This window comes from Leptonychotes weddellii, chromosome 5 (genome assembly GCF_054177405.1).
Source record: "Leptonychotes weddellii isolate Sample4059 chromosome 5, ASM5417740v2, whole genome shotgun sequence".
Classification (NCBI taxonomy): domain Eukaryota; kingdom Metazoa; phylum Chordata; class Mammalia; order Carnivora; family Phocidae; genus Leptonychotes; species Leptonychotes weddellii.
Genome location: NC_138373.1, coordinates 117,467,865 through 117,483,345, shown reverse-complemented (window position 1 = coordinate 117,483,345; position 15,481 = coordinate 117,467,865). Strand labels below are relative to the sequence as shown.

General features: G+C 38.7%; 2 protein-coding genes across 45 annotated transcripts in view; one reads left to right on the top strand and one right to left on the bottom strand.

Annotated features, from left to right (window-relative positions):
• The window catches only part of CNOT2 (CCR4-NOT transcription complex subunit 2), a 118,956-nt gene extending 110,604 nt beyond the window's left edge, over positions 1–8,352 (bottom strand). For 2 of the 6 annotated variants that reach the window (XM_006732339.3, XM_081822067.1), the window contains exon 1: positions 8,191–8,352. Coding sequence is in view for 2 of the 6 variants with exons in the window: in XM_031027033.2 (XP_030882893.1) it covers positions 8,191–8,195 (5 nt within the window). In the remaining 4 variants the exon portion in view is untranslated. Of the gene's footprint in view, positions 1–4,525; positions 4,548–8,190 lie in introns of those variants that run through there. The other 4 variants (XM_031027033.2, XM_081822066.1, XM_031027037.2 and 1 more) reach the window with 3 other exon arrangements.
• Positions 8,208–15,481, top strand: part of LOC115940598 (uncharacterized) — a 404,464-nt gene continuing 397,190 nt past the window's right edge. For 16 of the 39 annotated variants that reach the window (XR_014145801.1, XR_014145795.1, XR_014145785.1 and 13 more), the window contains exons 1-2: positions 8,269–8,325; positions 8,778–8,848. Coding sequence is in view for 5 of the 39 variants with exons in the window: in XM_081822069.1 (XP_081678195.1) it covers positions 8,222–8,325; positions 8,778–8,848 (175 nt within the window). In the remaining 34 variants the exon portion in view is untranslated. Of the gene's footprint in view, positions 8,326–8,777; positions 8,849–15,481 lie in introns of all 39 variants that reach the window. The other 23 variants (XR_014145777.1, XR_014145775.1, XR_014145774.1 and 20 more) reach the window with 4 other exon arrangements.

Sequence of the window (15,481 nt, the reverse complement as noted above, 5' to 3'; positions counted from 1 at the left end):
ACTTAAAATGGTTTCCTTCTTTCATCCCTAATCAATTGCTATACCCTTTATCCCTCTTTATTCTCTTCATCACAATTACTATCTGGAATTATTTGTTTATTTTCTGTCTCCCTCTCCAAGATGTAAGCTCCATGAAGGCAGAGACTTGTCTTGTTCACCATCATATATACCTAGCACTACAAGCAATGTCTAGAAAAGAATAAACACTCAAATTATTAAAGAATTTATGTGAAAGTACTTACAATGCTAACACTCAATCACTTGAGCCTGAAATTTAAACAATTTCTACCCAAATGTTACTCAAAAACAAGTAAATTCTATGAATTCTGCATCTGCAAAGAGACGAAAAAGTCTTGACTTTCTAAAACCACAGAATTTTAGGATGGAAGTGACCTCGGAGATCAAGTCCAGTGGTTTTCAAACTATGCTCTGAAACACCTAAAGAGCAGGCAGAGGTCAGATTCCCTGAAGCACTGGACTACAACTGCTTTATACATATACATCTATTTTAGGATGTGTGATACACACACACATACACACATACAGAATACAAAAGTACATTTTACATCAAATTTAAACACTTTGGATACTGCTCTCTGCTGCCAGGTTAAATAGTTCTGCCATGGATCTCAAAGTCTGGCTTGACAGGTCTATGAATACATCTATAATTTCTGGTAAGTGGGCAGAGATTAGAAAGGTTATAGCTTTACTTTTTTTCTAATCTAAGGCCAGACATGCTCAAATTATAAAAACTACACCCCTAAAGCACTATTTTGTACACTAGTAAATCAAGGCAAAGCCCAAGGCATATTTGCTCAGCACATGCTGTCCTTCCAAAATAACTGTGCAGTAAGTTTATAGAATGTGAAATCAATGTGCTATAATATTACTACCTATTCTTATTATAACACAATATTATTTAAAGTTCTGGCATTTCTTGATAAATATGTTTACAATATTCAAAAACGTGAACTGTCATATTTTGCCAAAGTCAAGCTTGAAACAAAAAATTTCCTGCTACCTCTCTTTCAAAAGTCTATGTTTAATATCCTGAATCTGCAAGATGACCAATTAAAAACAAAAACCTTCCACTTACACCTACTTAATCTGATAAATCAGGATAGAGTAGCATTAGCGTAGCATTAAACTGAGAAATATATTCGATGCTGAGTCCAGTCTAAGAATAAAATGGTCTTTATAATTCCCAATTAAATTTTATTTTCTATTTTTTTAAAGATTTATTTATGTATTTATTTGTCAGAGAGAGGGTGAGCGTGCGTGCATGCGCACAGAGGCGAGCACAAGCAAGGGGGAGCGGCAGGGAGAGGGAGAAGCATGTTCCTCACTGAGCAAGGAGCCCAATGCAGGACTTGATCCCAGGACCTGAGCTGAAGGCAGACGCTTAACCGACCGAGCCACCCAGGTGTCCCACCAATTACTAACTTTAATAATAATCAAAGCAGCTTGATTGTTCTATGTTAAAGTTAAAATATAAACTTATTTAAAAAGTAACCATCAAAATGACAACCATGTAAAGATGAGATAATGGGGGCACCTGGCTGGCTCAACTGAAAGAGCACACAACTCTTAATCTCAGGGTTTTGAGTCTGAGCCCCATGTTGGGTGTAGAGATTATTTTAAATAAATAAACACACTTAAAATTGATAATAATGCATATGAAAGTGCTTTGCAAGCTGTAAACCGTCTTTTAAAATATTAAGTAGTAAAATTAAGCCAAAAGGAATCAGGTCTTTTGAATGACATTAATTACTGAATACTGTTATGATACCACTCTCTAAAAACTCTTACAACAACAGAAAACTAAATACAAAATTTGTATGAAGGATAAGCATAATTTACAATGTAAAAAAGAACACAAAAACACATTCCTGCCAAATATGACACAAAACCAAATGTTCCTCTCCCAAACACATTGCATTACATAATCAATCATTACATTTTGTCAAGATGCTGATACAAAATGGAGTTATGTTTCAACATCCAAACATATAAATGGTAAAATGGCATATCGATATGTTTAAAAATTCGATATGTTTAAATATATCGTTATGTTTAAAAAAAAGGCAAGTCTACATTGTTACCTAAATTGCCAGGACACATAATTTTCACTTGCTTATTTTATCATTCCTTGGCTAAGTAAAAAATTACCAAGTGCAGCTCTCATCTACTTTCACAGACAGAAAGACATTTCAATTCAGTAAAAGCAGAGAAAGGATTGGTGTCCTGAGTATTGGATCAAACTATCTTTTAAAAAAAATACCCCCTTTCTATATCTTCAGTTTTCAATCATTAAAAAGTCTCTGGCAAATACATAAGCAAATGAAACATAAGAAAAGATTTCTAAAAACTTAAATGAAATGTTAGCATCTTCACTAAATACAATTCAGGGAATATCATTTACTCTGATTTCTACCTCTCAAAAAATGGACACAAAACTGGTGTACAATCTCTAATTCAAACCCTTAAAAGCCAGATGTTTCTCAGAATTGGAATTTTTCAGGTTTTAAGAAGATAAAATAGTGTAGGGCGCCTGGGTGGCTCAGTCGTTAAGCGTCTGCCTTCAGCTCAGGTCATGATCCCGGGTCCTGGGATCGATCCCCACATCGGGCTCCCTGCTCAGCAGGAAATCTGTTTCTCCCTCTCCCACTCCCCCTGCTTGTGTTCCTGCTTTCTCTCTCTCTCTCAAATAAATATATAAAATCTTGAAAAAAAAAAAAAGTGTATATATCATTTATAACCTAGTGACTCCCAGAGTGGCCTAGGCAGCACCAATAATCAAATACATTAATATTTCTGCAGCAGAATGTTGGAAAATTAGATAGACCAATAAAGACTATGGTTAGGTTTACCAATTTCAGTTGGAATTAGCAACTATGCTTGCAAAAAAAAAAAAAATCAGTTTCAGGGCTTTTTAGGTTTTAAACTACCAATAAAGATATATTAAGTCATCTTACCTAATTTTCATAAGAAGAATGGTAAAACTGGAGAACTCCTGGGCACTCAACCATTAGTAAAAAGGTGAAGAAGAAAAAAAAAATCTAACTTCAAAAGCCCAAATCTAATAGGAGCTCGTGATTAAGCAATGGCAAATATATATTACTGTGTAAATAAAAATACAGATCTTCCTCAACTTATGATGGGTTATATCCTGATAAACCTGCTGTAAATTGAAAATATCATTATGTTGAAAATGCATTTAATATTCCTAACCTACTGAACATCATAGCTTAGTCTAGCCTAAGTTAAATGTGCTCAGAACACTTACATTAGCCTACAGCTGGACAAAATGGCACAAAGCCAATAATAAAGTATTGAAAATCTCATGTAATTTGTTGAATATTACACCGAAAGTGAAAAACAGAATGGTTATATAAGGACAGAACAGTTTTAGAGGTGTACTGGTTGTTTACCCTTGTGACAGCATGGCTGACTGGGAGCTGTGAGTGGCTGCTTCTGCCCAGTATCATGAGAGTATGGTACAGCATATTGCTAGCCCAGGGAGGGAAAAAAATCAAAATTTGAAGTACAGTTTCTACTGAAGGAGTATCACTTTTGAACCATCATAATGTCAAAAAATCATAAAATTAACCATCATAAGTCTGGGACTGCTGTACCAAATATCTCCTTCAACCAGTGACCTTAGCCATACGAAATACAGCAAGAAATACAGACTTAAACACTCTGCCAGAGGCACTTTATTACCAATATCCTTCCCTTTCCTATACTTACTCTACATATATTTCTCTAAGAAGCTGTTTATCTAGCTTCCCTTAGGTAATTAATTAGATGCAAAACCATAAGAAAAAATTCAAGGGAGCAAAAGAATACAAGGTGGACCTTCTTCCTACCCCCTTTTCCAATCTGTTGTTTCAGGTCTAGGGACTGGGAAACAGCACTCTGAAAGCATGGAGTCAAAAGACGATCTGGCACCAGTCCAGTTTACCGCGTATTTATTGATAACCTACTGAGTACTATGCACTATAGAAGGTACTAGAAATGTAACCATAAAAAAAAACAAAGTCCTACCTTTTAGGTAGGAAAGTACTTACAGTCCACTGGAGGTTATGGTAGATAGGGATGGACAGTAAATTACAATGCAGCGTGTTAGAAGTTTGAAGACTAAAAGCAGTACAACAGAAGGATTTGGGGACTCAGGAAAGGTTTCATTTAAAAAGTGACACCAGAGCAGAGTTTTGAAGAATAAGAAGTTTGTCAAACAACAGAGAAGTGGTAGTAAAAGTACTCCCACCTACCCACACAAAAACATATGAAAGAAAAAAAAAAAGGAAAACTTTCAGGGTAGCAAATATGTCCAAAATATCTAGCTATATCTAAACAGACTTAGACTCCAAGTAAGCATATAGAAAATATTATAGTGTATCCAGAAAAGGGAAATTTTTTTCTCCTACATAACTTATTTTATATTTCCGTATTATATAAGCTATGAGATGTTACCAAAAAACAAACACTATAAACCATTTTATTATTTCATAATGGAACATACCTCCAAGTGATATGCCAAGAACAAGCTGTCAGAAAAACGTAATAGGGAATTCTTTTTTCAGGTCATCCCTAAAGTACAGACAAAGTAAATAAATGAACAAGCCGTATCAGCATGGCCTGTCATAGAGAGGAGCTTTGAGAATTTAAAATAAAAGATGCCAAACAGAAAAACTAAAGCAACAAGAAAAAATATACATAGTATTTAAATTGAAGATGGAAAGGGTCAATGAACAAAACCAAGATAAAGGTTACAATTTTAAAACCTGAAAACTCCAGGTGCCTGGGTGGCTCACTTGGTTAAGCGACTGCCATGGGCTCACGTCATGATCCTGGAGTCCCGGGATCAGGTCCCACATCAGGCTCCTTGCTCAGCGGGGAGTCTGCTTCTCCCTCTGACACTCCCCCCTCTCGTGCTCTCTCAAATAAATAAATAAAATCTTTAAAAATAAATAAAAAATAAAACCTGAAAACTCTAATGTCCATTCTGTTTCTTTTGAAAGACAGACTTTCTGTAACAGACATCAATTTTATAGCTCTTTCAAAATATCTAGTGAAAGTCACAACGTTAAGTATCACAGGTAGAAATTATCCTTAATAAGGCAGAATGATCATTTGTATTATCAACCTGAATGATTCCTATCACAGCACTAGATCCCTTGATATCAATATTGTATGTAATTATATTCAAAAATTACAGTGCAACTCAAATTAACTCTGTCTGTAAAACTGCCCTACCTGGTACCCTGGTTTCTTTTGCTTCTTTGTATTACAAAATCCACCAGAGGTCTAGGTAACAAACAAAATCTTACTTAGTAGTATCTTTTCCTAAGACTGTATCACTATTTGCATAAGCTGTCCTCACTGCCTATTCAAGTGAGCACATGGAAAGTTTGCTTTTAAATATGTAATAATAGAACAAATTTTGTACAGTTAAAAATTTCAACATAATTTAAAAATACTATTTATCAGTGCTTTTAAGGAGCAAAAAACAAACTTATTTTTACTACTCTATTAATGTCTACTCATTATTTCATAGATATAGATGTGAAGCATGCCTCTCTACTTTTCTATAGTATCAGAAAATCTTATGAAGCAAATTTGTCACTGAACAGGGCAAAATTATAACTTCCCATGGGTTGTGAAAAATTCTCTAAGAGTCTTTTAAGATACAAATACCTTCAATAACATTATCTACCAAAGAGATAAGAACCAAAACAACTAGGTTAGAGGCACTTCTAATGAAATCTACTCATTAATCTGAAGTACTTATTTTCTTATGAACAAAGAGAAATTTCAGGTTATAACTAAGTTAAAGTATCTCTGAAAAACCAAAAAGTAAATTAAACATCCAAATCATTAAGTAAAAATATAGGTAATTATTTCTCTTGAGGAGGAATATCATTCTGAGTTTTATCTTCAAGATCAAGTACCTCTCAAACGAAGGGGATATAAATACACTCTTACATTTTGCCCTAATTTTTCCACCACATAAATTTACTTTAAAACGGAAGTATTACAGAAACTGAGAATTTTTTACAGGCTGTATTTGTTGCTTGGTTAAACATACAGGCAATTCTCATCCCCCAAGAGTATCAGATTAGGTTACAGATATCTTTATACAGTATACTTAGAATAAAAGGGTTCTGCTTAGGATAATTTATTTTTATTGATGCAACATTAATTAGGATGCAAAAAGTATTGAAAGTTTCTCAAATCCTGTCTAAATTACGAAGTATGCACAGAAGTCACTGCAATTCACTGCCCTTAAAAAAATGAGAAAAGTACCTTTTTAAAATTAAATGAGACTCTTACAAAGTCAAGAAAGTGGAACAGTTTTGTCTTTTGTTACATATATAGTTATTTTTCCTTTAGATTTATTATCACAAAAGAGGAGTTCAACATACAAAGCTTACTAAAGATCCTGGTCCATTAAGCAGTATTTCAATGAAAATATCTGAATGAAGACATCTAATCATTTCAATGTAGACATTTTAACCATTTCAGTCCACTGTGATTCTGAATCAACCCTTTAAATCTGGGATGAAGTTATCTTCCAAAATTGCCAAAGATATGTGTTCACTGACGTTTAAGAAATAACTGCTGTCAAATATACTAAGTATTCCCAAACAATTCAACTTAAAGCCAATAGGGTAAATAGATATTTTGAAATTTCTCCCCAACACCCCATACTTTATTCCCACTTATGTTATTTCAAAAGGCAAATCAAAAGTTACACTTAACGATTCTAGAGGTCTAGAAATTCCTAATAACAAGCATGACAGGAAATGTGTTCAACTTTGAACTTGAATAAATTCAAGTACAGCCTCCCTCGTGAACAGATTTTAACTCAGTACTTTCTACCATTTCTCCAAGAACGTAAAGGTTGATATCAATGTACTTATAAATTATTAGAACAGGTCCAGAAGATTAAGAAAGGAGTGAAGATTCTTTGACCAAAAATTCTATAAAAATGAAAGAGAATGTGCTGCATTCGGTCTTCTGGATGTTGAAAAGTGAAGGCCTCTCCTAGGATTCAAAGGAAGTTGATGTTTAGGTTCCTTCCGAGAGGGTGGTACCCATATGTAAGACTTTTGTGGTGGTTAATACCACATCCAGAGGGGCTGGGATAAATGCAAACTCTAAAACCTTGGAAGTGCTTTTATAAAAAAAACTAGAATCCTCATTCGCTGAGAACTAACAGTTAACAAGAGTCAGAGGCTTTCTCTCCTAGATGGACAACAGCCTCAACTACAAACTAGGAGGGCCTCCTTCAACCCCACTCATTTCTTCCGTAAAACTTTTAAGTTAGACCCAAGACAGCACAAGGTGGAGAGGCCCCGGCGGAAGTAGAAACCTAGGACTAGCAACTTCACAAACAGAAGCGTCTCGGGTTCCTCCGCCGCCCCAGGACTATCCCGTCTCAGTCTCTATCACTCCACGCAAGCTTCACCCTCCGGGTGCGGTGGCAGAGAAAGCATTACAGTTGCACTCCTCATTCCACCAACCATACCCTTTGGTATCCTAGGGCCTGGGGGCTCCTGAGGCCCGTTAGCCAGTCCCGTGTCCCCCCCCCCACCCCATCTATTACATACACATACACACACACACACACACACACACACACACACACAAGTTGCAGGTGATGTGGGTGTACTGAGAAAATGTGAACAGCCAGAGACCGCGGCAGCTGCTGGGAACGCGGCAGCCCCGTCTAAAGCGGACCCGGGCTCCTCGGCCACCGCTGCTGCCGCCTTCTCTTCCCCAGGAAGCAGCGCGGCGGCGGCTCCTCCGCGCTGGCGGGAGCCCGGCGGAGCGGAGTCTAGAGGAAGCCTCAGCTCCCGCCGAAGGGACCAGGCCTAGGATCCAGGGTTGCCGCTGCAGCCACCCAAGTACAGCGACGCTTTACGTCCCGTCCACCACCCTCCCCATACACACCCCCTCCCTCCTCCACCGCCGCCACCCCCCCTCCCCGCCCGCTCCGCTCTCCCTCTCTCGATTGGAGCCGAGACAAAAGCAACGGGAAGCGGCGGGCCAGGACGCTGCCCGCGGGCCCCGGGCGCGGCCGGACCGGCCCCGAGGCATTCCCCAGCCTTGAGGGGGCCCCGAATCCGCCGCCCCCGCCGCGCGCCCCGCTGCCAGACTTCCGAAAAATTGCCAAAAACTCACCGCATGAATTTTCTTGTCCCGCGGATCCAAGATGGCGACGTATCCACCGCGGAGGCTGCTGGGAGCAAGACCTTTACCCTCTGACCCTCGCCGTGACCCCCGTCGTTCCGGCTTCACTCAAGGCGGCGGCGGAAGGTGGGAGCGGCGATTGCGGACGGGACAGGGTTGGGGGGTGGGTAGACCGCTTCCCGCGCGTTCAAGAAGGGGTGGGGAGAGGCGCTTCACTCCCTCACCTTTTTCGCCGCGGCTTCCAGCATGTCTCTCACCGACTTACCGGGAGGCGCGTAGCCTCTTCGCAGCCGTTATAACGAGCAGGGCCTCTGCGGCTGCTACAGTTCCCCTGGGGCTGGGTTGCTCTGCACTGAGCACGGGCCCTGGGTCCGTCGCGGGCCGCGGGGTCCAGGGGCGGGGAATGGTGAGGTGGCGTCGGCCCGCCCTCCCTGGGGACGCGGAGCGTGTTTGTGTTTGTGTTCGTGTCGGACACCACGCCCCTCCCACGTCCGCCTGGAAGGGCCCCCACACCCACCCCACCCCCGACTCCCACCACCTGAAGCAAAACTGATCGCTGTCCCCTTTTCCTCCCTCAGCCCCCGCAACCTCCGGTGCTTGTGCACGCACTTCCAGGGACTGGCAGCATGTCACCATCACCTCCTGAGAAGTGAGTTCCCCTCTGCTGAAACCGTTGGTATTTTCTACTCACCACCCTTCCCTTTTTTTTTTTTTTTTTTCAAATTTGGTGGGAGGGAGCTTATTGGGGAGCAAGTTTTTAAAGCACTATTGAATGAGCTTGCGCTAGCCGAGTTAAATTTATAGCACTTTCTCTCGCTCCTGCTCCCCAGTCCCCACCTAAGCTTCAGTGACCAGCTGGGCTGTAAGCAAGACCCCTTGAAATTATGGTGGCTTTGGTGGAAACTTCAGGAGAGTGAAGTCTCTGTTTTTCAGAAAAACAGTTGCCACTCAGAATTAAATTTATGTTCTTTGAAATAATCTCTCTTTATTCCTTTGTATATCGATAAACGCTTTCCTTTTTGTTACTATTCGACAGTTTTGGACTGAAGAGTCTCTGCATGTGTGTTTTGGAATTGTGTAGTTTCATAAAGTGAATTGTTATTTTTTTCTATTTGAATGATAGAACTTATGAATGTAAAGTATAAGCCATTTGGAGTAAATAAAATTTCTACTTCCTTGGTGGTTTCTTTTATATAATCACTTTTTCCTTCCAAATAAAACTCATTGTAATCCAATTTAAATTTATGATTGAAGGGCAGAGGGCATCTGTCAGTCTTAAGTGGCAAGAAAAATAAGCGTATTATAAAATGAAAGGTGACTTTGTTATGTTTACGAAATGCAAGGTATTTTTACATATTAGTAAATGCTGTGTGAATTAATTCAAGCTCTGAATGGTGCTGATGTAGCCAGTAGAAAATATTTTGCCTGATTATTCATTTCATTAAACATTCTGCTTCACTGTTTTTTACTTCAGGAAAATTCAAGGAGGAACAACATCTCTTTATGTCCTTTCCTCCCCTACCCCTAACAGTTCCTTCCTGCCTCTTCAGCATTCTCTTCTACTCTGTAAGATGGTGTTAGAAGACTGAATATGCCTCTAAATATTTGTAATCCAGCTTCATCCTGTTCTCACCCTTCTCATTGCTTCCTTTCTATTTCTGTCATGTACCAAGCTCTTTCCGGGCTGTAGCAGAGACTGTTAGTTGTCCCTAAAATTTCTCCATTTTTTTTAATACTAATAGACATGGACACATGGCTGTCCAGAATAAAGACTATTTTCCAGCCTCTCTCTAGCCATGTGGTAGTTCTGGCCAATGTGATATAAACAGATATGTCATGTGGCACCCCTTTAATACCATCCTTAGAATACAATCGGTGCACACCTTCAGTCCTTTGTTTCTTTTCATCTTAATATCCTGCATCCTGGAATATGGATGTGATAGCCTGGAACTCTGTCAGTTTGGGCTCTAAGCAAAATCAAAACCTGGGTCCTTGAGCCCCTTGTGGAGCACCATACCAGCCCTACACTCTATGTTCAAATTTTGATGTGAGGGAAAAATAAACTTCTATCTTATTAAAGCCACTCTTTAGGGTCTCTTGTTCTCAATTGAATTTAATCTTAACTGGTACTCCATCTCAGGACCTTTGCACTTGCTATTTTTTTTTCTGCCTGGGATAGGCTTTCTCTATGTCTGTATGGCTAACTCATTCTCGTCCTTCAGGTCTTAACTCAGAAATCATCTCTGACAGGCCTTCCCTGGCCACCATATTTAAAGTAGCTCCTTTTCCCATTTATTCTGTTTTTTAATAGCATTTGTAATTTATCACTATCTTTATTGTTTTTTATATGACTCCTTTCATCCTACTAAAAATTTAAGTTACATGAGAGTAGGGACTACGTTTGTTTTGCTCACTGCATTATTCACACATAGTAGACATTAGATAAGTCATGTTAAATGAATGAGACAGTGAATAAATAAAGCAATGAATGGATGAAGTAGATTCTTATCTAAGATTAGGTAATCTTTTTTTTTTTTTTTTTAAATATCTTGAAAGGTTTCCTTCACATAATGTGTAAAATCCAAGCTAGGAAGCAGCTAGGAAAAATAGTGCTAAACTAATGGAATATGTTAGCTTCCAATCCTGGATAATAAAGATGTATACCTTTTTTTGGGAAATTGATAAGACTATTACACGAAAAACCGCTTAATTGGTTTGGCATACTTGGCAAATCAGAAGTCAATATCACATCTGGGGCAGAAATTTCCACTCTGTAGTGGTCTGATTTATTATGTAACTTACTGGACCTCAGATTCTTCATCTAAAATGTAGGTAAGAGGAGTGCCTGGGTGGCTTGGTTGGGCATCCCGTTCTTAATTTCGGCTCAGGTCATGATCTCAGGATTGTGAGATTGAGCCCTGTGTCAGGATCCATGCTCAGTGGGGAATCTGCTTGAATTTCTCTCCCTCTGCCCCTCCTCCCACTCACACACACTCTTTCTCTAGAATAAATAAATCAATCTTAAAAAAATAAAAATGTACATACAAATCTTAAGCTTTGAACAGTAATATAAAAGTTTAATAGTCCGACTTATGAGTGACATGTGTTATACATTACTTTGGTCATCAGGTGTTATTTTAACAAGTGATTATGTCTTGATAATTCTGGCAAGGATTTAGAGAAACAGTGCTTCTTAAATGTCTGAGAATATAAATCCCCACACTTCAAGAGTGCAGTTCGACAGTGTGTATCAGAAGCCTGGAGCATGTGCATTTGACCCTGAAATTCCTCTTCTAGAAATGTATCATAAGGAAATAAGAATATATGTAACAATTTTATTTGCGAGAGTATTCATTATTGCATTGTTTATGAGGGTATTGGTTAAATAAGTTAAGCTATATACATATAATGGAACAGTATTCAGCCATTAAAAATGATGTGGAGGAGGGGCACCAGGCTGGCTCAGCCCAGAGAGCATATGACTCTTGATCTCAGGGTCGTGAGTTCGAACCCCGCATTGGATATAGAGATTACTGAAATAAAATTTCAAAAAAAATGTGGAGGAAATTTTATTGACATGCTGTATTAAGTGTAAAGAGAAAATTTAAAATGTAGAGTTAACCCTTGAATAATTCAGTGGATGGGGCACCTAACCTCCCTCCCCTACATAGTCAAAAACTAATAGCGTGCTATTGACTAGAAGCCTTACTGATGATATAAACAGTTAACACATATTTTGTATGTTATATGCTTTATGTATTGTATTATAACAAAGCAAGCTAGGGAAAAATATTAAGAAAATCATAAGGAAAATACATTTACGGTATTGTACTATATTTGTATAAGTGGACCCATGTAGTTCAAACCTGTGTTCTTCAAGGATCAACTGTAATTCCAGTTTTGTGAAAATTTGTAAGTCTCCCAAAGATCTAACATGATATGCACAAAGGGTTATTCAGCCTTGCAGAAGTATTTTTATTTACAGCTATTTTTATTTCATTATTTCTATTTAATAGTTTTTTAATTTCCATAGAATAAAAAGTGTGTATAATACTAATTAAAAGGCCACTTCTCTTTTTATAGAAACAAGTGGATAATTTGGGGCAATAGTACGACATACTCATTTGCCAAGCTTAATGTCTTTTATTCTTTCTTCTGCACTATGCCCCACAAATAATTACCAATTCTTGTGTATATTACCTTCTAATTAAAACATAGTAATAGCAGCAACAGATGTAGCAGACACTTAAGATTCATAACATGCCAGGCACTCTTGTAAGCATTTTACCTATATTAACTCCTGAAATCCTTGCAACTACTTTATGTGCTAGAAACTGCTAAAATCTGTAGTACAGACTAAATTCTGTGTTAGATCAGAAAAAAAAAAAAGAGGGGGCGCCTGGGTGGCTCAGATGGTTAAGCGCCTGCCTTCAGCTCAGGTCATGATCCCAGGGTCCTGGGATCAAGTCCCTCATCGGGCTCCCTGCGCAGTGGGGAGCCTGCTTCTCCCTCTCTCTCTCTCTCTCTGTCTCTTATGAATAACTAAATAAAATCTTTAAAAAAAAAAAAAGGACTGATGCATCAGGGATAATTTCACCAAGTGGCTGTTTAAATTCCATGTTGAATGACTGGTTAGATGTGGATGAAAGGAAGGGACGTTTTCAGTGAGGGGAATAACATGAGCAAAGGCAGATTGTATTTCCTAGGGCCGCCATACAAAGTACCACAGACTGGGTGTCTTTTTTTTTTTTTTTTTTAAGATTTTATTTATTTATTTGACAGAGAGAGACACAGCGAGAGAGGGAACACAAGCAGAGGGAGTGGGAGAGGGAGAAGCAGGCCTCCCGCAGAGCAGGGAGCCCGATGCAGGGCTCGATCCCAGGACCCCGGGATCATGACCTGAGCCAAAGGCAGACGCTTAACAACTGAGCCACCCAGGTGCCCCCCACAGACTGGGTGTATTAAACAACAAATTCATTTCCTCACAGTTGTGGAGGCTAGAAGTCTGAGACACAGTTGCTTTCTCCCCAAGGGCCTCTGTGCTTGGCTTGTAGATGACTCTGTTCATAAGCTTACATGGTATTCTCCCTGTATGTGAGTTTGTTTCCAGCTTTCCCTTTCTTATAAGAACACCAGTCATATTGGCTTAGGGCATACTCATATGACTTCATTTAACATTAATTATCTTTTTAAAGCTCCTGTCTTCAAATACAATCACGTTCTGAGGTAGTGCAAATTAGTACCTCATAAATTTGGGGGGAACACAACCCAATTCGGGCCAGCTCAGAAGCAGAAATGAGCATGGGCCAGGAACTAGAACCAGACTAAGAGAAGCAGAAAGAGGCTAGTGGAATTTATGTAGAATATGGTGGCAGATTTTGGAGTGTTTTAAAATGCAGAATGTAGAAATGTTGATAGTTGGCTTTTAATAAGTCACTGCTAATCAATCCATTCCCAAGGTTTAGTTAGCACCACAAAGGAAAAAAATAAATAAATAAGGGCCCCTGGGTGGTGCAGTCGGTTGGGCATCTGACTCTTGGTTTCAGCTCAGGTCATGATCTCAGGGTCATAGGATCGTGGAATCCAGCCCCACGCTGGGCTCCATGCTCAATGCAGAGTCTGCTTAGTTTCTCTCTCTGCTCCTCCCCACTGTGTTTACGAGCAGGTGCGTGCGCTCTCTCTCCCTCTCTCAAATTTTTTTTTTAAGTCAAATAGAATCATTTGTAGTATATCTTTTATCATACCCACTTTTATCACCTAACACCACCACTGTCATCTTGCAAAGATAATTACTTTAAATGATCTATGAATCAAAAAAAATATCTATGAATCATCTCTAAATTAACATGATGTAGGGGTGCCTGGGTGGCTCAGTCAGTTAAGCATCTGCCTTTGGCTCAGGTCATGATTGATCCCAGGGTCCTGGAGTCTAACCTCGAGTTGGGCTCCCTCTTCAGCAAGGAGCCTGCTTTTCTGTCTCCCTCTGCCCGCTGTTCCCCCTGCTTGTGCTCTCCCACTTTCTCTCCCTCTCTGTCAAATAAAGAAAATCTTTTAAAAAATGTGATGTAATTTTTTCCCATTCAAATCACTTTTATACAATAAAAGTTTTTTCCACATCATGCAAAAGAATCAACAAAATACTTTTTATTTTGCTTACTCAACTACACGAACTGTTGAATGTTTAAATGCTGTTTTTTTAAATAATGCCAATTACTCTATGAATTATAAAGTATCTTTCGCTTAAAGTAAAATAACTCCCCCAAAAGTTTCAAGATTCAATGAGTATGTAATAGTAAATCAATTTAAAACACATGTAATCAGCCAGTACATTTTTTCTGGCAATGAAAAATTAACTGAAATCTGTTTAAAAGAGAAACAGGGATTAAGTACTGAAATGATAGTGGGAGTGAAATTAACGTATATATACACAATAGGTTGATGAAAGAATTATCTGTGCTTTTTAAATAGTGTTGCATTTAGTGATAGTCATTCAAATGCTGAATGTTAACCCATTTTGTAACTGAGGAACTTAAAGTGAAAATACATTCAGTATAAAAGAAAATGAAGATTATGAAGACAATGAAACAATAAAGATTATGAAATATATAGATCCCAGGAAAACCTTGGTCCTGGTAGAAGCGATCTAAACTGCTCCCTCCCCCACTTCAACTGATTCCATCCTATTCAGTCCTCTTGCTCTCAGGAACTGTTTTATGTTTAACCTAAAATTTTTACATTGCTTTTTTGTTTTTGGATTTTATTTTTATCCCTTGAAACTTCCCACATTGCAAATTGTTCATGGATGAAATATAGAGCTTAGCAGATTTCTTTTTCTACAAAACTATGGTATAAACTTGCTCAATTTTCCATCTGATCGCTAATAAATGTTATACCACAGAATTTGTAAAAGAAATCCCTTAAGGACTGAATGTGTAGAGCATGCTGCAAAGTCCAAGAAGTAAACAAAAAATGAGTATGTAAACCTACATCTGGACCACCACAGTACTGAGTCCTGACAAAATCATAACACGGGAAAAATTTTTTTAGAGAGGTGTGGTTCAGGGGCATCTGGCCCTCTCAGTCAGCGGAGCATGTGACACTTGATCTCCAGGTTGTAAGTTCAAGCCCCATGTTGGGTGTAGAGATTACTCAAAAAATTAAATTAAAAAAACCCACAGTTCAGTCCTGAAAGGGTTAAGTAGAAACCTTAATATATTATTGTTTCTAACCATCCGTCACACATTACAGTGCTTGAAAACAAAAGTCTGGCACAAAAAAATTA